The sequence below is a fragment of the Netta rufina genome (genome assembly GCF_964035555.1).
Source record: "Netta rufina genome assembly, chromosome: 5".
NCBI classification, from domain to species: domain Eukaryota; kingdom Metazoa; phylum Chordata; class Aves; order Anseriformes; family Anatidae; genus Netta; species Netta rufina.
The window spans coordinates 21,652,796-21,676,291 of record NC_140128.1 but is presented as its reverse complement, the minus strand read 5'-3'; the positions used below and the strand labels follow the sequence as shown (position 1 = coordinate 21,676,291).

Genomic DNA, 23,496 nt, shown 5'->3' with positions numbered 1-23,496 from the left:
GTTTACTTTTATTAATATATGATCATACAAATGGAATATAAAATGCTGCCATCATGGTTAGGCCCTAAAAGCTTGAAAAGCTATGCCATGACTGAGCATCTCCACATGTGAGCTGGAGCTCTGGAATATGGAGCCTACCATACTTCAGATGGTTAGAGAAGGATGCTATTATTTGTCAGAGGTTTACATAAATAAAGAAAAATGTTTGAAGCTCCATCTAAAAACAAAACAAGACAAACAAAGCAACATTAAAATGTTGATTCTTTCTTTAGAGTTTTTTCTCCCTTTTGGGTAGGGCTACCTCAATGACTGATAAAGAGTGAAAGATTTTTTTTCTGACCACAATTGAAAAAATAAAAATAAACAGAACAAGTCAGCTGACTCAAAATGGAATATAGTGTATTTGGAAATTATCAGCATACAGAAAAGGAAATGAAGGCATATATTACAAAAGACGGGGGTTGTACAACAATACCACCCCCTCTGTATTCAATAAATCATTAGCTGGAACATTTATCCTGAGTGTGGGAGACTGGGGTTTAACCCCTGACTCTCAAAAGACAACATAAAAGCTCACTTCCATTGGCAGTATGCCACTTGCTTTTATATGTTAGAATAGTCAGTAAGCCAAGGAAAGGACGGGAACAACAATAAAAATTATTGAAAATGTAGATTCAAATCCACATAGGAGGATGAATTTACCCTGGACTTTTCAGGTATAAGGTGGGTGCTAGGTTATTGGACAATATGGGACTATGGGACACCCACCATACTGAGGCGCATTTAGGAAAACCAATGTAATTTGTTATTTTATTTTATTTTTTTAACAAAGTCTCTAGTTTTTGCCCTGTTTCACATCAAGAGATGCCCTTCTTCTTTTTCAGAATTACCCACTGTAAGGACATGTGCAATACTGTTATTCTGAAGATATCTGGTTAAAAGCTATTTAACGTACAAGCTTTGGACAACTAACAGAAGTGTGCTAACCCCCAGGTATGCAAACACTACATACAGAAGAGAAGATAATAGGGATAATACCAAAGACCAGAAATCTTGGGCCACTGAAGAAACCACTCAAAGCCTTGAAGAGTTCCCACTGGAACTTTCTAACTGGTGAGGGAGAAAGAGGATTATCACAAGCCTTGGGAAAGAACAGACTTTTATAGGATATTAGGGTGCTTGTGTGATTCTGCAAAATACATTATAGTATTTAGGGAAAAGGCCAAAACTGGGGGAAGGGTGCAATGGAGGTACATTGAGGAAGACAGCTTCGAGGACGTGGGACAACAGGTAGGGGCCAGCTGTGTGTAAACAGTCATCTTGCCAAGACCTCTACCTGATCACGTCAGCCTTTTCTTATTAAATTCTGCTGGACTGTCCTGAGTAAGCTCTCTCCTCTGCATGTGCAGCTAGCAAACTTCAAACCAGGCAGCTTGCAAACACGGTAAAAGATCTGGTGCCCAGCTACTGGGCGAGCTGATATCTGGGGGCCAGATACTGCAGACTGCAGGTTTGGCAGACGAGTTACCAGGGGCAGTATAGGTCTGCACTAGGTATGGGAGAGACCACTTTGGGTGGCAGGCTAAGGTGGGCGATCTGCTAGCATGCTTTAAGTCTAATTAGCCAACAGTTAAGAACAGAGACAGGACATTTCTATTCACATTTGTGTGGCTGCAGCATGTGTGTATGTCGTGCCTGTAAAGTCCCTGTTTCTTTTGCTGTTTGTTCTACTTGTTGATTTGCTGTGGTCAACAGCGCGCACGCGTCCCATTACAGCAGCGTTCAAACGCCACAAGCGTTTGTGTAAACACCACACACAGAGCTCGAGCTGAGGAACTCCATTTTACTACAGCAAACATTGTTACCACGACTGTGACCTTGACCAGAGGCAAAACTGTTGCCATGCAAGCGAGATAGCTTTAAAAAATAATAATAATAATAAAATAATAATAAAAAAGCTGTTGTAGGGTCCCCACAAGCACCCCAGTTCCTGATGCCCCCAGCCCGGGAGCTCTCCTCAGCCGCGCCCCTCCCGGCCCCAGGGGCGGCGGGCGCGGCGCTGGGCGGAGCAGGGGAAGGCGGTGGCTTCCGCGACGCCGGCGGATGTTGGGGTTTGAATTGCCTGTCAGTTAGCGCGGGCGGCTCCGGCTCGCGGCGGCGGGTGAGTGGCGGCGGCGGCGGGCCCGGGCTCGGCCCCGCCGCCTGCGGAGGGGCGGCCTGAGGGGGGCGGCGGGGCCGTGAGGCCGCCCCGCTGCGGGCGCTTGGCCGCGGGACTGAGGGAGAGGGAGAGGGCTGGGCGAACCGCGGGGAAGCCGGCCCAGCCCGGCCCGGGGGGTGAGGGGAGGCGACCCCCGGCCTGCAAGCGGCACGGGCCGTGGGGCCACAGCCGGCGGGGCCGGGCAGCCCCGGGTTGTGCCCTGGGGAGAAGGGGTACCCGAAATTCTGCCTGTTACCCCGTCCTCCTGATTAAAACAAAAGTTAAAAACACCTGAGGGCCCGGGGCAGTGAATTGCTCTAGAGCGCAACAGAGCTGCTATCGCTGCGAGGACGCTTTAGCCCGTTTAGGCAAAGAAATACATTGTTTACGCCCTGGTTTTACAAGCACCGGGTGATTACGTGTGCCTGTCTTGCAAATAGGCTAACACGGGATCGCTTTGTCCCTACAGAACAGGTGGGTAGGTCCTGTGCATGGAGCCCCAGCGCCTGCCTTGCCGTATCCTTTGACTTGCAAATCTGGGCTCTCGTGAGCGCTTCCCCGAGGGACTGCGAGGAAGCAGGAGCAACCCGCGGGCGTGAGTAGCCAGTTTGTTTCTTTTGCTGGAGCCGGGGGAAGGGAAGGGAGGGGATTCTTTTCTTGTTTTCAGCCAAACCAGTGTTTTCTCCTCTTATGGCTCTTTGCAACATAATAACGTGAAAAACTGGTCTTGGGTGGCTTTATGTGGAATTTCTTTGTTGCACTAGGTTGTGGTAGATCCAGGATTGTGAAACTGGCAGTGGCCGTTCCTGGGAAACCCTAAGAGAAAGGAAAAAGTATATGCTGTGGTTTTTGTCTTTTCTCCCCCTGTCCCTAATTCAGCATCTTTATTTTTTATAGTTTAGAAAGGAGGAAGTTTGTTTTTGGGAAAACTGCACCCGTAATTTCACCTGACTGTTGTGTACACTGCCACAGCTTAGACTGGTTGCAGCTTTGCTTATTTTCATTTTAGATTGCTTTCTGGCAAATGTCTCATGTCACAGTATTCCATTTGCCTGTAACAAAGTACAGTACTATAGAACAGTTGTTTCATACTCAAGAGTTCCTTCGGTTCCCTTTTCATCTTTCTCACTCTGTTACAACCCTACTCCTAAAACTCCAACCGAATAGAGGCTGCAAGACTCTATTCACAAGTGCTCGCTGCAGCCTGAGGATTGTTCTTGGAGCTGTATCTGACGGTCCTCTAAACTGAACCGTAGATAGCAAAGCTCCAATAGCTCAGTCTATCAGGCTTCCCCTTTTTGGAGGTGCAATTGGCTGCCTCCCAGCACACTTGGGCAGGTATCAAGGGAATTGTTCACCTACCTGTGAGGTCAAGCATGGACTTGCAGGCAATGATCCCAGGATGCTTGTCTTCCTGATCTTATGTAAGGTGTCCTTCAGCTCCTGAGAGGAGGCAAATGAAAGATCTACAGGTTTGTACCTAAAAGGGTTGTTGTTCTTTGCACTAGAGAAAAAATAATCATCTTAGGACTGCCTTGATGAAGTGTGTGTTACCTTTTTTTACTTTTTTTTTTTCCTCAAAGTTGTCAAGGAAGTACGGTGCACAGTGAAGGCTAGCTCCCTCCATATCTTATGAGTTTTTTTGATGTTGAAAATAACTACAAATGCTTTATGGATAGGCCCACACATAGAAGTCCGATGTAGCAGCTAATTTTCCAAAGAGAAAATAAAGCATATTGTTACTATTTTGAGGAAATAAATAACCAGCACTTAGTACATTCCATTAGTGCGGGTGTATTTGAATATTTGCATGCTGCTTTTTGAACTCCTATCTCTTCTGATAACAGTTGAATTCTAATATTAGTTCTTTTGTTCTTGTTCCTATTTTAAAAACTTTACTGAGTTAGAGGATTTTTCTGAATTTAAAATGAACAGTAAAAACAGTATGTAGTGGACATTCTTAATGCACTAGATGTATTTAACTCTTCACCTCCTTTTCATGATAGGCTGCTAGAAGAACTCACTAGAATGAGTGAAAGCAATTTTGACATTCAAAGTCCACGTAAGTAAGGTTTTTTTTTTTTAAATCAAAGTAAGTAAGGTTATTTTATCAAATAGCTATGTAAGTCCTAAATCTGCAAATCTAATACCAATTATAAAATGCTTTAATTGGTCTGAAAGAGCAGGTGGATTTTCAGTAATCAAGTTGTGTTGGAACCGCTTGTCTCAGAATGAAAAAGAAATAACTTGTAAACTTCCTTGGGTTTGTGTTTGCTGTAAGCAGAATACTTACGATCTTTTCTGCGGATGTTTTAGGAATGTAACCTTGAAAGTTCAGCTGTCACACCTCATCCAGCTGTTCGAGATGTTCAAGAAACTTTTTTAGGCTGAAGCAGTACCTCTTTCTTCTCTCTACTATGACTGTTCTTGGTGTTATAGTATCAAAAATACGTTTTTGTATATCTATTAAGAATTGAAGGGAAGAAACTCCATGTCTGTGTATGTCCAAGTGTGTTGGTGGGTTAGGAACCCCAGAAATGGGGAAATCCCCCAAGGTTTTAGCTGACAATAATATTAGTCTCAAGTCCTTGAATGTTTTGAAACTAGTATATATTTTTAAAGGTACTGTTAGCATGTGACTTGATAGTCATGATACCAGTAATGTTCTTCATAAATATTATCACATAGGTATACAAATAAACAGTTAAGCTGCTTCATGGATTTCAGGTGGTGACATCTTTGTATATTATACTAAAAAAAATTTAATGTCATATATTTCGCATATTTAGACATTCTTGACTGTTTAATAATTATCTGCAGATATGTTGGGAAGAACTTTTTAGTTGGGAGCAAAATCAGCTTGTGAGTTTGCTTGGGTGATAGCCCTCTTCTGAATCAGAAGGCAGGTGGAACCTGTGAAGTGTTTTCGTGCTAGGGAACTAGAAAATAAACAGTACCCACTCTTACTTCTTTACTTACTGTGGAATTCAACATTTCTCAGAGTTGGGTTATTTTTATTGGATCCCTTGAATTAAAAGTATTTGTGCTTAAAGATATTTAAAAAAAAAAAAAAAAAAAAAAAGAACAATGCATTGGACAAGTCCTAACGCTGTAATCAGTTCTACAAGGAGTCTGCAAAGATGTCACTATATACACTTGTCCCAGCATCAATCATGTGAGCTTCAGTACCAGGTAATTTAGCTGGGTGTTAAGTTCATCTTCCAGCATCAATCCTGCTGCCCTAAGGTGGCCCCTTAGCATTTGCATTCCTGGATTGCCACAAGACAATGCTGTGGATATTCCTTATCTCATCACCAAGGAAAACTTCACTCCCTTACAGGGAGTCATTCTGTCCGACTTTACTGCTCTCAGCCAGTTTAACCCTTTTTGCAGTCAGGTCTTCTTCCCTTCCATGCCAGATCATTCTTTGGGTCATGAATTACCTTTCCTGAAAAGCGACGATTTGAATTTCCCCTTCAGTATCTACAGTCCTTTATGATGTAATCTACTTCAGGATGCATGCAGTTAAAAGAGATAAGAGTTACTGCTTTACAGCTGATCCACAGTAATTCCAGTATGCTCACCGCTCCTAACCATGATGTTTTTTAGCCTGTGTTCTCTGTGGATGGACAGACAACTGTCCTGAAAAGTATGGAGAAAAAAAGACCTATGTGGAACAGAATCTCACTGTTCATTATTACTGTTTGGTAAGTACGTGATACTGATCTTGAAGTTCGTTTGGTTTTACCTGCAAAACAATAAATGCAACCAGTATTAAATAGCTGTAAGTCATCCGAAATATTTTATTGTAAAGTTTGAACTGTCAGCGTAAACTTGTAGCCTTGAAGGCTTGTATACATGTTGGGTGCAGCAGATTAAATAAATCCCAACAAACCTTTAAGGTTTAAGATGAGGGGAAATGGCCACAAGTTGCACCAGTGTGATATTTATCACACTTGTAACTTTCCAAAATGCATGTTCTACTTATACTACCTTCCAAACTCTAAAGCTCAGATTTTTGCAGATGACTTAATAGGTTGGATATTAAATCCTTAAAAGATAAAGCAGAGTGGTGGAGGTTTTCTGGGGCTATGTAAAGATATTTCTTTCTTATATTAGTTTTTAGCAGCTGAAAGGAATTTTAGGTCTGTTTGTGATAATATTGTTAGTCACATGTAAGGCCAAATGAAAAGGTAGAAAACAGCTTTTCTTGATGGAGCAGAACAACTAGGAAAGTGAATGCTTGTAACACTTGAGTATTATGAAGATATTAAATTACTGATTTATAAAATATTTTGAGGTTTTGTTCTAAGAAACTTCCTATGGTTGTCTTTTAGGCTTTGGTTCCTACCTCCTTAAAAACAAATGAACATGATTTTATTAAAACATTGCAAGTAATATATAACAAAAGAATTCTGGAGAAAAACTAGCTGTGCATCTTAATTCATTGCCAAATATCCCACACTTTAAAAAAAAAAAAAAAAAAAAAAATATATCCTTAATCGGTTCTGGTATAAACCAGAATATCATGTGTATTAGACTAAAAGTATTGACAAAATTATGTGGTTAGAAAATGGTACTATATTGCAATTTTGCTTCTGAGAGAACTATAAAATGAGATTGGAGGGAATATAAAAGGTATCAAGTTCTTTAGTTATTTAAATTCTGTGATATAACTGCTTTACTAGGCAATTGTTTACTCTGAGTTATTATCAAGCTCTTGTGACTTGCCAAGTTACTGGAATCTGTTTTTATCCAATTCTCCTCCGAAGTGAATTACTTTTGCTCTTAGGTTGCACTTCAGTACGGATACTTCCTACTGTGCTTCATTATCTCCCCAGCACAATTGTCATTCACATTAACTAAACTAATTTAATTGTATTTCCTCTGAAGCTTTATTTGATGAAAGTAATTGTTTGACAATTACCCAAGTAGTCCCGATATTTTGAAAAGGAAGATAAGATACTCCATCTTGAGCTTTACAGTATTATGTAAAACTTTGATGTTAGGAAACTATTTTCATATTACTGATTACTGTTCCCTGTTGTCCCATATCTGATGAATATCATTTAAGTGCGTAGATGCCTTGGATCATTTTCTAATCATTATGTGCATCTATAAACAGGGTTAGATTACCTGGCCATTTGCCATATCATCAGTCTAGAATACCATCAAGTGCTTGGAAATGTAAATTACTCATGGCAGATTTCAGTGATTTTAATGTCAATGTATTTGGGGCCAGAAAGAGGCAACTCTGCTCTACTTAAAATGTTTATACGAGCTTTTTTAGACTAAATGTCCGTCTTCTATTTAAAAAAATACAGTGTAGGTAATTTTAAATCTTTAGGTAGACGAATCTTTTAATACTTCTTGTTTTCATAGTTGATGTCAAGTGGTATTTGGCAGAGGGGAGAAGAAGACGAAGGTGTGGACGGATTTTTGATCACAGATATTAGAAAAGAAGTTAACAGAGCTGCAAAACTGGTAAGAATGAAGTACTTGGCCTTTGCAAGGAAAAAAGAGTAACTCTTCATTAAGCGCACACAGTGTCATCTGTGGGGTTTGTTTTATTTTCTTGTCCAATTGGCAGTGTGTTAAGCCTATTCAAGCATCTGAATCATTCCATATCAGTATCGAGTACAGTGGGTTCCTGGAAGCCCAAAGCCATAATAAAACTTGTTGAATTTTTCTGTTGTTATTATTTCCTCTGTGTGTTGCAGATTAATTAATGAGAGCAAATCATACATGCATATTGCCTCGTGGTATTATGCAGAGCCTCTAGCTGATGTGCTGTAATTTTAAAGATGCAACTGAACTATAAATACTGATAAAGTAACTTGTATTTCAGCTTACAGGTAACTGTCAACATGCGTATAAAAACAATACATAGTCAAATTCTATAAAATAAATATATATGTCTTTGAAATGTGCATAAAACACAATTAAATAGTCATTTGTACTTTAGATGTTACTATTCTTTTATTTTAAAAACATATTCTTCCCAGAAATGTAACATCTGTAAGAAAAAGGGCGCTTCAATTGGATGCGTAGCTCCCAAATGCAAGCGAAGTTACCATTTTCCTTGTGGGCTACGAAAGGAATGTATTTTCCAGTTCATGGAAGACTTCAGGTAAGTTTGGTGATTTTATTGTGTGTTTTCTCATTTCAGTTCTATTTGTACAGCAGATAGTTGCTTGTTTTTTTTATTGTGGCCACTGGAGAGGCTGTTAGATCAATGACATCTGGATTATCTGAAGGGAAAAAAAAGTGATTTGTGGAAAACATGAAGACAAAATTTACATTGCTGAAAATTCACTTTATATGTACTAGTTATGTACTTTTAAAGAAGGAGAATGGTTGGCATTTGGCTTTATTTTCTTTGTTTGTCTACCTCCTATGTGTTTGTGAAAATGGCAAGTAAAAATCCTTGCCTTCCTTCCCTTGGTTTGTCTTGCTTGTCTGCCAGTAGTCAAAATACACTATGTTATTCCATTGTGTTTCAAAACATAAGACTTCTAGATCTGCTTATTAGAGGTGGACTGCAGGAGAAATGGATTTAGTATCAAATACCTAATAATGGTTTTATGCTCTTTTACAAGAGCATGTTTTGACAGTGTTTTCATTCTGCCTACTGTGAGTTGAGTTTGCAGGGTGGGTGCGTTTAACTTTTAAATTAAAAACTCATGGTTTAACATGAAGTCAAGCACATGTAAAAATAATGCATTTTCAGAAAGATTTGTTCTACAGCTGCACATCCTGTCTTACTTTGAAAATGGGGTAAATTTTAGAATTCACCATGCTACCTGGACTTTGTAGAACCATTGTGCAAACTCAAAATTGATCCATTAATGTCATGGTAACATTGAAATACAGGAAGAAACTGAGGTTCTGATGACAGGAAATGTAATTTGGACCAAAATAAATATTGACAGAAATGGGGATATTATCCCCATAATTTACCAAGTATCAGTTGGCAATGTGCTTTTTCCTTACTGTTGTTTTATTGAACTACCCTGTTAGATACATGATTTGTTTACTTCTGCCTCTTTTAGCTTGTTTCAAAGTGTTTAGTCAAAGGTATCATAGGAAATTCATTTTGCTATCTTCATTTTTTTTTTTTGTGAGGAAGGTTCCTAAAACATTGTTTTCATAAGGGAACCTTGTGTTGTTATTTGTAGATCTTACTGTTGGGAACATAAACCAGTTCAGATCTTTCCAGATAAAGAATCTAGAGGGCCTTCACAGTGTACGATATGCCTGGATTTGGTTGAACATCTTCCACTGTACAGTGTATTGAAAAGTCCTTGTTGTAAAAATGCTTGGTTTCATCGAGAATGCTTGCAGGTAAGACAAGTTCTCCATTTCTTTTTTTTCCATGGAGATCACATTTCCATCTTAAAAAACATGGGACAATTGCTTAAAATTATGTAGAATTACTTAAGGATAATATGACACGGAAATACATTAGATTTCAAGAAAGATATCGAGGCTCTGGAGCATAGAGAAGGGCTGCGAAGCTGGTGAAGGGCCTGGAACACAAGTCCAGTGAGGAGTGGCTGAGGGAACTGGGGTTGTTTAGTCTGGAGAAGTGGAGTCTCAAGTGAGGATCAGGGGAGACCTTATTGCTCTCTACATGAGCGGTGGGGAGCTGGAGATCAGCCTCTTCTTGCACATAACCAGCAATAGGACTAGAGGGAATGGCTTCAAGTTGTGCCAGGGGAGGTTCAGGTTCTTTCTTCTCAGAAGGAGCAGTCAGGCATTGGAATGGGTTGCCCAAAGAGGTGGTGGAGTCATTGTCCCTGGGAGTGTTTATGGAAAGGTTGGGCCTGATGCTTAGAGACATGGTTCAGTGGGTGATAGAGGTGGCTTTGGGGATGGTTGGACTTTTCCAACATTAATGATTCTATGATTTGAAGGACAATATTAAAATTGTGTTTAGGACACTAGTGTGTTACAAGAAGGGTTTTTTAAATGTTATTAATCTTTTTCCCTGCTGTTTCTGCATGTCTGACGCGCTTCCAGGCTTTGGTTCTTTTTAAGAAACGAAGCTCCACCTAGGTAGCTGCCTTCTTGTGTGCTGCCATTGTGTGCAGAATCTGAATGCTAAAAATGTCATTTGTCAATAATCAATTCCCTTTGCCTAAGTCCATAGTTGGAAAAGTTATGAGGTTCTTTTTGTAAAATCATCCTAAAGCTGGAGAATCTGACTAAAAAGAAACATTATTCTGTCACTTATGATCCTGATTCTTGCATTTGAACTGTTCAGAGTGTTAGAGACACTTGTCCCCTAAAGGAAGAAAAAATATCATTTGCATTAAGGTCAAGTGGCATCGTTATTGTCATCAGACTTAACATCCATGCCAGGATGGTGTCCATGAATTTTATGGCTATAGATGTTAAGACCTATATTGTATTCTAAGGATGCTAATAATTCAATAATTGTTTTGGTTTTCTGTTTTTTCTTTTCTCCCCTTTTTTTCCCTTGACGCAGTATCAAGCTTTGAGTGCTGGGATATTTTTCTTTAGGTGCACAGTATGTAATAACAAGGACAAATTTCAGGAAGAAATGTTGAGAATGGGCATACACATTCCAGAAAAGTAAGTAACTTTGTAAATAATCAGTTTTATACAAACCTACTTTGATACCCAGTGTAATACGAATCAAGAGAAACCCTTATGGATTTGCTTAATACCACTTTTGTAGATAGTTATGTTTAATTTCTGTGTTGCAAGATCATTACTTCACCCTAGGTTGTTTTTTTCTTTACCTCCTGGGGATGTTTAGTTGTTGCTAGAATGTTACATGATCAGAAATACAGTTATAGTAACAGACCAGCTGCCTTTTTATAGGGATGCGTCTTGGGAACTTGAAGAGAATGCATATCAAGACCTGCTGCAATGCTATCAACACTGTGACATTAGAAGATGTCTCTGCAAAGAAGGAAGAGACTATAATGAACCTGACAGGTATGACATTTTTTCCAGGAAGATCACTTGGGGATGGAAGGGGTAGTTCTAACCACTTACTGAGGCAAGGCTGTGAGCCATCCCTTTGCATGTGAATGGCAGCTAGAATATTGCTGATAGCTTGGAGAGGCTTGAGCGATCTTATAAAATGCTTTATTCTGCTCTACCATTTGCTTAATTTCTGATCAAGCTCATTTTCTGTATTGCTTTTTATTGCTTTATTTGTGAGTTTCTGAACTGTATGTTTTATTGAAATGAGTACTCAAAGTTGTCAGGCAGAACTTCTACTTTGAAGATCTGTTCGTGTGGTAGGTTTTTCCCTGTAGGTGTTAACTAGGCGTTGTGCAGGCCTAGCATTGCTTGGTTCATTCTTGGTGTATGTACTAATTGACTTATCCTTTAACGGTTATATCTTTTGGCTCGCAGTGTTTTAACTCCTATCAGTCATGTTCTGTTATAGTATATTTAAGCAAATCTGAATAAATATATACAAAATTCTAGCAGATATTTAAACACTATCATTAATGAAGAGAATTATTTAGAATGTGTAAAAACAATCAGATATGCTACTTTCAAAAACTCAACATTTTGGAAAGCTCAACAGTGGTTTCCGCTAAAAAAAAAAAAAAAAATTTGCTGGCTAGCAACATGAGGACAAAATACTTGCTTTAAGCTATTGACGGCAAGGCAAGGGAGCCATACTCACTCATACTCGTTTAATACAAGGTGCTAGAACATGGGTAGTTGTTTTTCTTTGTTATATTGTGAGTACACCTTGTCTGAAGAAAGTTTCCCTTACATAGTCTTAACAAGATCAACAAATTATGCTCTGTTATTTTAGTGTCTGGATTAAATTTACTGTTGTGTTTTAATTAGTTTCATTCTTCTGTGTAATTCTAAATAAGTTTTTAATTTTAGTAAGTGGGAAATAAAGCGTTGTCAATCTTGTGGTTCCCGTGGAACTCACTTGGCCTGTTCGTCTATGAAGTCATGGGAGCAAAACTGGGAGTGCGTGGAATGCAGAAGTATCTTTGCAAAATCAGGTAATGTTAAAAATGTGATGGTGACTTCTTCAGATGGTAAACCTTAAAAAAATATATATTTTACAGATAGCAAATTCATTAAGTTGATATCATTTCACAATGCAGGGAAATACAGCAAACAGAAAAAGCGGTCTTTGGCTACCTCTGAAAAGACAGATGGGACAACTTGTTTGCTGGAAGAGCCATCTCCAAAGTACCCTCGGCAGTCACCTGGATCTCAACACAGCTTTCTCCAGTGTGTAATTTTGTAGAAGAAAACAGATTATAATATAGAATAGTATTTAATTATGAGGAGGTGATGGATTATTGTGTAGGAGAGCCTTTTTGTAGTAAATTGCAAACTGAGTAAAGTTTGACCAAAAAGTTTAGTGACTGCAGTTATCCAAGTAAGATATGAACACTGTAAATTTGCTATAGTTGTTCATATTGAGTGGCATGCAAGCCAGTTTTTAGACTGACAAAATAAGATTCTTGTAAAGGGAATATTTACCATTTAGATGTAATGTTAAGTGTACAAATGGCAAACCTTAAAGCTAAGGTTCCTTATCTGTATTTGTGCATGTTAAGTATGCTCGAAATCTAGTTTACCAACACTTTCATATAAATTGTTTTTTTTTGTGCAGTAATAAAAACTTACCAAGTCTGTAGAAATTAGTATTTTTAATTTAAATATTGTACTATTCAGGACTTCCATCTCATAGATAGGATGCAACAGAAAAAAAAAAGATCCTAAAACCACTTCATAATAAAACACTGACTTTTTTCTGAAATTGTAATTCACACACTGTTGGGCTTAATTTGAATAAATATACAAATGAGTTTTGGTACTGAAACAGTGGGGAAAAGTATATTGCTACCTTCAAAAAAAAAAAAAAAAAAAAAAATTAAGCTGCTCTTAAAATATCTTTTTGCTTATAGATCACCAAAGATAATATGCCAGAACAACTTATCACCCTGCTCACGCCTAGAACTTCCACCATCCAACAGAATGACAATGTCCTTATCTCCACTGATGTCAAACAGGAACTGGTCCATAAGAAAAAAGTATTTTCTTTTTTTTTTTTTTTTTTTTTTTTACATTGAAGAGTGATCTTAGCACATGACTTTGTACCTATTTCCTGCAGAACGTGGTGTGTGTCTGTATGTAGGTGTAGTGGCTGTGTGTGTGTGTGTTTATATATAGTCACTAAGATACTGGAATGAGTACACTGAAGTCATAACATGTCTTCTGATGTTTCTAAATGCTAGGGGGGCATGTTAGGAGAATACAATGATGCCTACTGAGAATTTTTAGGGTGGATGGCAAGGGGATCAAAACCCAGAAACATATATTTGTCCTGGAAGAAGCGTAGCTAGACATTCTTTACAAACAAGATTTTTTTTATTCCCGTAATTCCTTTTTTCAAATTAAACATGTCCTGAATTTTCATTACATTTGCACTATAGAAATAGTTTGTGATTTTGCTAAAATCAGATATAGTACGTTTTAATGTATAATATTCACTCTAAGGATACAAAATTCTTTGTCTTTTAAGTACTTAATTTGTGAATTCTACCTGTGTAATATGTGCTTAAAAACCCTAATGAGGGAATTAATTACCTACAGTGTACAGGGTATTTTAAAATAGTGTTGGTGGCAAAGTTTAAAGAAAAAAAATGAAGAAGGGGCCTTATTTAGGCCAGTGCTGTAATTTTTTAATGGGAATTGAAATATTTTTCCTTTTCAAATATATATTGTTATTATAATGACAAAGATTTTATATATATATATATATATATACATATTAGTGAGTAGTTGTAAGAGTAACTTGGTTACAAAACGTCTCTTCAAATGCAAAAAAAAATTCTGTGCTCTTCAATTTCTCACTTGTCTCACATTGTTCAGACATAGAATGATGTTGTGAGAATTGTTTGGCACCTCGTTGGTGTAACCAGATTGGCAAAAAAAAAAAAAAAAAAAAACAACAACAAAAAAAACCTATTTGCTTTATGCTAAGGTAATTATTTCTACTCTCTTTTTTCCTAGCTATTAGACGTATTTTAACTCTGTAGTAGCAATTTATTTTAAAATTTGAAGAATCTACTCCAAATATTTTCCTGGTATAATTTAGGCAGTACTTCAATATGCTAAAGTGTTTAAGAGTTTTTGTTTCTCTTAAAAGATTTTCGGTTACTGTCTGTATAACTATTGCTCATTAAATCATAGGTTTCATCTGGAAATTCATGCAATTTTCTTTTAGGCAATTAAGAACACAAAGAAGGGAAGTTTCCAGTATACTTAAGGAGTTAAAGCAACAAATTAATACAAAAACTACAAGGCTTAACATCAATACAGAAAATATCTGGAATACTGCTTTAAAAGGATTTAGGCAGCGTAACTTCAGACCTACAAACACCATTGAAGTAAAGTTCACAAACTGCAAAAATAGATTAAAGACAGATACTTCTACTGAATCAAAACACCTTTTCTTCCAACTACTAATGGGACATCTTCAGAATTCATCATTGTTTGAGGGCTCTTCTGCAAAGAACCTGTCCCTAGATTTGCAAGGTACTTAAATACTTTGTTCAAAAATAAAGAACTATGTAACTTTAAAGGTTTTTGTCTTCAGCCAGATTGTCATTTTAAGATCAAAGCCATGAAGGTCACAAATTGTTTTTGTGGATTTTCTTGCATTCCTTTTCTAAACGTGTAACACTAAACATTTAAATTCACTGCTGTTTACTTTTTAGAATAAAGCAATACTTGGTGTAGTTGGAAATCTTTTTAACTAACGAGAAAAATACAGCATGTAATTAGACTTGGGACTCTTATTTTTGTTCCCTGCAAGTGAACAAAATTTCCTTATATTTATAGAACATTTATCTGTGAAAACACGCTCTCTAAAGACCCAAAGCTAACTTCTTTGAGTTCTTGTGCTTCAAAATTAAATGTCTTACTGGTCTTACTATTTCAAGCAACAGGAGATGACAAACCTCACTTGTTGCATCCTCTAAAGTAAGAGTGAATTACATTGAGATTTTTTATAAAAACTAAGAGGATCACAAGATGATTTTTAGGGGTATATAGTAAATACATTTTGCTTCATTTTCAGCTCTAAAAGAGAATCTGTATTTTGAAGCTGGGAAAATGATTGCAGTTTCTCTAGTTCACGGTGGTCCATCTCCTGGTTTCTTTTCCAAAATATTGTTCAATTGTCTTGTCTACGGTCCAGAGAATGTGAAGCCAAACTTGGATGATGTTGCTGATATTGATGTAGCACAAACAATAAAAAAGGTAAATAAAGCTAAACTTATTGGGAAATTCTTCTTCAAGTCTGTATTTAGATATAAGGGCTTATTAAATGTAACCTTAGTTCAAATTAAAATTCTCTCTCTCAACCCCCCGCCCCCCCATGAAACATATGTATGTATGTAGTAAACAAATTCCTAACTTCAATCTTTGTTACAGATAAAATATTCAAGCAGTCTGTCTAGCCTACAGTCAACTATACACGAGTGCTATGATTTCCTTGCTGCTGCTGGATGTTTAAGACCTATAACAGATTTGTGTGATAAGAATATGCTGGTGAATGACTTATTGACCTATCATGTAATCAAGAGAATTATTTCACCCTTGGAAAGGTTTGTTTGGGTTTGTGAATTTTCAACATTCCTCTTTTTTTCCATACTAAAATACAAACAATACAATATGTTGCTGAAACTTAATTTCACATGTTCATGATTATTCTCCATTTAATTGAATGAAACAATCTGTAACTTTTGGTGGATCAAGTAGTGGTTGTTGACTAGTTTGTTAGTTTAACTGGAAGAATGAAATGATTATGTATCTATTTAACTTCAGTATTTGTTGTCTAGTCTGTTCTACTACTTGGTTGTGTTCTTTTTTTTCTTACTGTGAAGAGGGGAGTTTGTCATTCTATAGTTTATAACAGTCAAAGACCTTAGCAGTAGAAAATTTCTATTGTTTTAGTTTTAATTCAGTAAAAAAAAATCAAATTTGAGCCTTAAGTTATCAACACTTCTAAAATTTAAAATGTTTTTTAAAGCTCTAATTAGGGAGTGTGTAGCATTATGATGGTGATGATGCACACAAGTATAAATTGACCTTCTTAAAATGTAAACACTGCATCAGTGTTCCTATGTAGTAGTGACTTCATCTAGGGAAAAGATTTGCAACTGTTGACTATATTTTGATTTGTCTCTGAACTTGTAATCTAAATTCATTTGCTCACTAAAAAGGTATTGGATGGTAGGTTTTTTTAATAGATACGTTTGGATTTATACTGAACATCTATTGTGTTACCTGTGACAAATTTTAATAGACCAAATCTCTGAGACATATGAAACACTAATTTAGAGTATGAGGATTTTTTTTTTTAATTAAAGTAACTGGAGTTCATTTAGTTACCTACTGTGTTTCTGATGCATACTTGGTCCTTTTTTCTTTTTCTTTTCTCCTCCTAGTTTTAGGCAAGGATTGAAAACTCTCGGTGTGCTAGAGAAAATGGAAATGCATCCAGTTGCATTCTCTAGCATATTTTGCCACAAACCTGAAAGACTTTCAGCAGAAACCCTCTGTGACCTATTTACAATCCATTGCTCATCGGGCGTAAAGGAAGTTGGAGGTGCTGATTTTTGGATGGGTTATTTGCAAGATGTGGAAAGTAAGTAATTCCCTCCCCCATTCCCTGTTTAAGGCATTTGAACTAAGGGGAGATTTAGGTTAGATATTAGGAGTTTTTCATTCTGAGGTTTTCACTTAGAGGCACTGGAACAGGTTGCACAGAATGCCCCATCCCTGGAGGCATTCAAGACCAGGCTGGATGCAGCCTGCTCTAGTGGTTGGTAAACCTTCCCAGAGCAGGGAGGTTGAAAATAGATAGATGATCTTTAAGGTCCTTTTCAACCCAGACCATTCAATGATTCTATGATTTAATTGCTGGTATACCTATAGGGTTTGGTTTTCAGAATTCACTGTGATAAATAAAAAATTTTGAGTTAACTGTCAATTCCTAATTGTCCCCATTCCCCACCTCTTTCTTAACTTCTGAAACTGCTCAATAAAACTGCTTAATAAAAACTTGAGAGCAATAATAAAAACTGAAGTGATGTAGAAAAAATATTGTAACCCCTTCTCTTTGGCTATGCTGTGAACATATTAGATTTTAAAAAAAAAAAAAAAAAAAGGAAGATGTGGTATGTGTGGTGTCTCTTCCTGCAGAAGTATGGTCGATTTTTCTTGCTGCAGTCTTTATTCTTTGGTCATGTAACTGCACGTTCATCTATCAGGAGTTCCCTGATTTTACTATTTCCCCTATAACATGCAGTATATGTTTTATGGGTGATAAACAATGAATAATATAAGCTAATTCTTTTTTTTTTAGGTGGTGAGTCTGTAGTGACGTTGGAGGATATTCTGTACTTTGTAACAGGTTCTTTTTCTATACCGCCTATTGGTTTTGATCCTGAACCTACTATTAAATTTCTGCGTATAGGTTATCCCATTGGAAACAGACTCCTGAATTGCTTAGAGCTTCCAATAACAAAGACATATGAGAGTTTTAAAAATAAAATGGAGCTCACTATCAGAAACACGCTCAGAGTCGAAAGAGAATGAATAGTTTTGCTACTAAACTGATTGTTGGAAACTTCAGTTTTCTCGGGGAGTATCTGCTGGCAAGGTGCTATTGGATTTTTGGATTGCGTGTTCTCTGCCTTTTCCCACTTGTCCTCCAAAGGCATGCTGAAAGTAGTAATCTTCTAAAATGAAAAACTGTTTTCAAATTATAATCTCTTTTTTTTCTTGTTGAATCACTTGCGGTTTGAAGTTGGTTTTATGAGCCAGCAATCTCTTGCAGAAGTAATTAAAATAGTGTTTGTTTTTTTTTTCCTGTAGGCTTAAATGAAATGTTACCAAATTGTAACATTCTAGCAGTCTCCTAGAAGTATGTTGACTGTGTTACTTACATACTTCAGCAACTTATTTCTCAAAGTCAAATCAGGTGCTTTTTTTAAGATAGCTGCTATAGAGCTTTGTCTTAAATCACTGTGATGCAGTTCTTCAGTTTGATGTTGTTATTTTCAGTAATTGTGTTTATATTGATGATTCATTTACATTTTGGTTCTTAGGAACCTACGAAATTTAGGAAGCTTGAAGTCTTTAGGTTATTATGTTTAGAGCGTTAAAATGCAATTGAAACTTGGAGAAAACCTAGGCAAAATAATCAGGTGCAAACAAAATCTGGTTCAACTTGAGTTTCTTTTGTTTAAAAAAAAAATCATCTTTGGCATTTGCACACATTTCTGCATTCTACTGCTATATAGTAGTTTTTTACTATTTTGGCTATATGTAAAATTAAAAGCTTGGCGTAAGTCTTAAATATGCAACTATAAGTGATCTTTCAAAGTTAAATATAAAAGAGTAAGACAATGTTATTGTATTGGAAATTGTATATATATATAAAAAAAAAAAAGGAAGTTTCTTTCCTGCATAGAAGTCAGTATTTTCATATGAATAGTCACTAAAACTATGTTAAATTTCAGTCTACCATCAAGCCTCTTGTCAGTGTCTGACAGTTGTCTAGATTTTATTCTAACTACAACTGTTCAATTTTAGGTGCATTTTGAGTAAATCCCAACTGTGTAAAATATTTTAATTCTGCAGTATTTGTATAAATAACGTTAAGCCATAAAAGATCAGTAGTGAAATTCCTACATAGTAACACTATGTACTAGCACTAAAGCTATGATATTGAAAGAAAATTTAAGTACAATTAAGTACAATTTAATTTTAATGTATACAGGTCTCTTTTCTGAATAACTTTTTTCCCCTTAATATCAGCTTGGTCACTTATACTGTGTCCCAAACACAGGTTATTCTGGATATGTATATAGATACATACATGTATATATCTATATTTTTTTTTTTTACATTTTTCAAAATACTGAAAAGTAAACATACACTTCTTTTTTTTAATCAATAAAGCATGTTTTTAATTGAAAATACAGGCAGGATTGCTTTTCTTTCAAATGTCTTGGCAAGAAAGTATAGTTAGTGTCCTGTATAAATGTGGTGGTTTAAAAATAAATCAAAATGAATCCAGGTTCTGGTTTATGGTTCATCACGTTTTCCTTTCATTAACAAATTGTATTACTAGATGCTAATTATGTAGCAGCATACTGCAATGAAGACCTGTGGAAGTGGCAGTCACTATTTGGGACTGTGCTATCAGGTTAAAGACAAAGAAGCTGATGTGTATTTAAGTTACACAGGTCATTTAACAACATGTAGGTATTTTGAAATCTTCCTTAAATTGCTACAGCATCTCTTCATTTCTTCTTGTTATACAGAACTCTATCATTGGATAATAAATGTGCACGCCCACTTGTTTTTGCATTTCAAAGTATTAAGTTAATTATTCAAAAGTTTTGTTCAATTACATCTTTTTATTGGCTACTTTGAAATAATCTCATCATAAATCCTTTGATTTGAGTTTTAAGAGTATTTTAAATTAAGGTAGGAGTAGTGGTGCTCCTCTGATTTTGAGCCAGAATTGTGGTAAAGTCCCTTTCAAAATGAACTTTAAGCTGCTAATGACCTCTTGCACAACATCATTTAGCTTTTTTATATACTAAATATTTTCTCATTCTCTTATGATCTCTTTCTCCAATAGCATGTCATAGTTTTTGAATGCCATATAGCCAATAAAGTTTTTTAGATTCTCAATTGCATTCAGAATAATGTTACCCTTTACAAAGAAGGCAGTCTGTTGTTAATTGATTTGCGTAACAAGGACTCATGTTCATTTTTTTAAAATACAATTAATCTCCTACAGATAGAATATTATGCTTTGAAAATGAGTGGTGTACCCAGTGCACTATTTTTTTTTCATCTCTGATTAGAGGTTAATGTCATCTGTGATAAAATCCATTTGAAAACTTGAAGCAATTTCTTCAGCTGTACTGACTGACCATCAGGTTTTTAATTGATATGATAGGTCACTGAAGTGGAATACTGTTGGGTAATTTCCTTATTTTATATAAATGATAACTAGAGGCACACTGAAAATTAGGCAAGTTGCTTACTTTAAGTATTTCTGCAACGCAAGAACAGTAACTGTGTGTATGCATTAGCTGTTGTATTTTCCTCTATTTTTATAGAAGTTGCATCCTTCATAAGATTTGACAAGACCATATGAGAACTATTACAGTCCTCTTTGTGTTTGACTGGCCAAAGAACTTTCACGTAGTAGTTTCTGCATCAACTCCCCAAGCTTCCCTCAACAACTTATACATAATATAAGCTATTTCCTCAGGTGATCATTTTCTAGTAAGCAATATTAGGTTACTCTTAGTGTTTTTGGCATGGTCTCTTAATATACATATAATTTTCAAAAACATACTCTATTTTATATATATGAAAGCCAAGAGATGGGAACTTTCTAACTTAATTTCATCCATGCTAACTAGAACCAGCTGTTAGCATTTTTGATGAAATATACTCATTTTTTCCTTGTGAGTATGTTTGTACTGGAAGTCTAAAGCATCATGTGCTCAGCCCTGACATTTTTCATTGACATGTTCAGTCTTGGAATTAGAAGACTTGAAAAATTTTGGAGGTATAACCGAGCAGAGCGTTAAAGTCATTAATTCACAATTGCATTCTGCATATGCATTTAAAAATTGTATTAAAAAATAATTCAAGTAGAAGGAAATGAAACTGGAGGATACAAAATATGCTTTAAAGTTCATCTTGATTTGTGGGAATGCATTTTAAAGATCAGATTTTACTGTTTTTACTGTGTTTTTTTGTTTGTTTGTTTGTTTGTTTGTTTTTTGTTTTGTTTTTGTTTTTTTACCTAAGGGACCTGTTAGTTGGATAAAATAAAATTGAGATGTAATAACTTCTGGTATGTCAATCTTAGTGTATACAGCAAATTAATAATTGTCAAAATATTAACGTTTGTAAAAACAACACAACCCTCTAATTTTGTATTGCAATAATTTTTAAAATTTATGGTAATTCGAGTATTAAACAATTATGTATAACTTTGTAAATACTTTCAGCTCTAACTCAGTCGACTGTGCCATTAGTGCCTGTAATACTGCAGCTTCAAGCAATATTATGTGAGAAGTGTAGCATCAGTGTTGAAATACTAAATTGTGGGAGATAACTGTCATGTATATGTTCAAAGTGCAATAAGGGGTTAAATTACTATTGTGTTAAATGTGATGTTCTTTACTATTTCACTTTTGTTTAATGGGTTTTAGCTTTGGAAGTGTTATTACTGTTTTCTCTACTTTTGTTAGCTTCTGTTATACACGTTTTGTATGCATCTATTGCATGTTTACCTCGCTATCTTTGTCAAAGGCTGAGGGGGGCTGTTCCTACTGCGTGTCCAGCCTGTATAGTGTGTCCTATGCCCTGTAAGGCACAGATGTTTGTACTTAAATCCTCTACCTTTTTTTTCACCTCAATAAATTACTGAAAGCTGATGCCTCTATTTGAAACACCTGCCCTTTCCACGTAGTTAATTGATTGCCTCTGTGTCACTTTGTTTCTCCGGCAGTCTTTTAGCTGCTCCTCGTACACGCCCGGTGTGAGTAAAGTCACAGCACCTGCACCCCTTGCCCTTCCAGCGGGGGCTGCAGGCGAGCTGAGGGGGGCAGGCCCCGGGGCCGCGAGGCACCGCCGCCCGCCCGCCCTCGGCACGGGCCCGCTGAGGCCCGGCCCCGCCTGACGGCCCCGCCACGTCGCCCGGCTGCTGCGTGCGCGGCCCTGGGCGGGGCGCGGCGCCCGGCTGGCGGGGAGGAAAATGGCGGCCGGTATCCGGGAGAAGCAGACAGGTGAGCGGCTCCCTGCGGCTCCGGAGCTCGGCGCCGGCCTGCCCGTGGCGGGGAGGGGAGCGGGGGCGGCCTCACGCCGCAGCTGGGGCTCCTCCGGCGGCGTCTTCCTTTCCCTGGCGGGTCCCCGGGGTGGGATGGAGGCTTCTCGGCTCCGCCGCCCCGGCTCTCCCGTGGGCCTCCTTCCCTCCTCGCCCCCCGGAGGAGCGGGGCGCCGGGCGCCCGGCCGGAGGCAGCGGCAGGCCGGCGGGGAGCGCGGGGCCCCGGGACGTGGCTGCAAGCCGCAGGTGTCGGCGCCGTGTGGTGGTGCCCGGGGGGTCTCGCTGGGCGCGGGGGGAGCTGTGGCCGGGAGCCGGGTCGTGCCACCCGTGTGGCGGCTGCCCGACTGGATGGGACAGAGATCCACGGGAAACGGCGCCTAAAGCCGCAAAAATAAATCTTCAGCTGCCGTGGTCCTGCGCGTACGGGGGCCTTGGAGCGCGTGTTGACCCCCAGCAAGTTGGGAATACGAGGCTAACAGCTCCAGCTAGCTGCACAGGTTTGCTGTGTGTGGGTAAAAGGGTTGGTTACTCCGTCTGTCCTCGCACGTTACGGTGAGTTTATAATTGGCTCTTTCATCTCTCTCGATGCTGCGTTGTGGAGCTCTGAGCCATCTGTTTGAATGTATTTCTAAAACATGAAACACGGCGCCTCTGTGTTCATGTTTATTTCCCGTGCTTGCAGAAGTTTCTGTCAGTAGTTTGAGCTGTGGTCTTGTTATCTTGATAACTGACCTGTCCTGGTGGCATAGAGGATGCTGGGTGCATTTATTTAACATGGCATATCTGAAATCAAATGCCTAAAAATTCCAACCTGTGTCTCCGACCTTAAGTTTATACTATTATCTTTCCATCTGTTCTGTACTGTAACTATACTTTTTCTAATCTTCATTCCTGTGACCACTTACTATTGATGGTGCTGTCTGATGTTCCTTTACAATCCTTTCCTTCTTTTATATATCTTTCTCATAAATCCCAATGTCTTTTACCCTTTATCGTATGCAGTTGTACTCTTTTCTTTCATGTCTCACCTTGTTACGTGATTATTTTATTCAGTGTTTATACCTGTGTTGTCTTGCATTGGGGAGGTTACATGAGAGGAGGTAGATCAAACAACTAAAAGGTGTTCACCCAGATGAAAAGATTTCCATCATTTGGTACTTGTGCTACCTTGTGAGTGCACCGTCTGTTGTGCTTTGGTCCTGATCTGTAACCTGTTGGAGTGTGTCATAGTACATCATGGTAAAAACCTGATCCTTGCCCCATAGAGCAGTCGGCCTAAACATAAAGGAAATGCCAAATATGGAAAAGAAACCTAGAGACTTGCTGGATGTTTGTTATGATTGTCACAGCACATCAGTAGTCTGATCGTTGTCTTTTGTAGAGAGCTGATGCCAAGTTTTAA

The 23,496-nt window shown here is 37.7% G+C and overlaps 2 protein-coding genes across 2 annotated transcripts in view; both read left to right on the top strand.

The window, feature by feature from the left end:
* Positions 1-2,128: 2,128 nt before the first annotated feature.
* G2E3 (G2/M-phase specific E3 ubiquitin protein ligase) lies at positions 2,129-18,078 on the top strand. Its single transcript, XM_084288591.1, has 17 exons — positions 2,129-2,161; positions 2,667-2,792; positions 4,204-4,259; positions 5,807-5,904; positions 7,580-7,681; positions 8,203-8,327; positions 9,376-9,541; positions 10,689-10,795; positions 11,048-11,164; positions 12,083-12,207; positions 12,313-12,442; positions 13,126-13,251; positions 14,448-14,758; positions 15,303-15,484; positions 15,659-15,831; positions 16,675-16,874; positions 17,595-18,078. The coding sequence occupies exons 3-17, from the start codon at positions 4,226-4,228 to the stop codon at positions 17,825-17,827; spliced, it is 2,229 nt and encodes a 742-aa protein (XP_084144717.1). The 5' UTR covers positions 2,129-2,161; positions 2,667-2,792; positions 4,204-4,225; the 3' UTR covers positions 17,828-18,078.
* Positions 18,079-21,974: 3,896 nt separating this feature from the next.
* The window catches only part of SCFD1 (sec1 family domain containing 1), a 43,228-nt gene continuing 41,706 nt past the window's right edge, over positions 21,975-23,496 (top strand). The window contains exon 1 of the mRNA XM_084287290.1: positions 21,975-22,056. Within this exon, the coding sequence (XP_084143416.1) occupies positions 22,026-22,056 (31 nt within the window). The 5' untranslated portion in view covers positions 21,975-22,025. The remainder of the gene's footprint in view (positions 22,057-23,496) is intronic.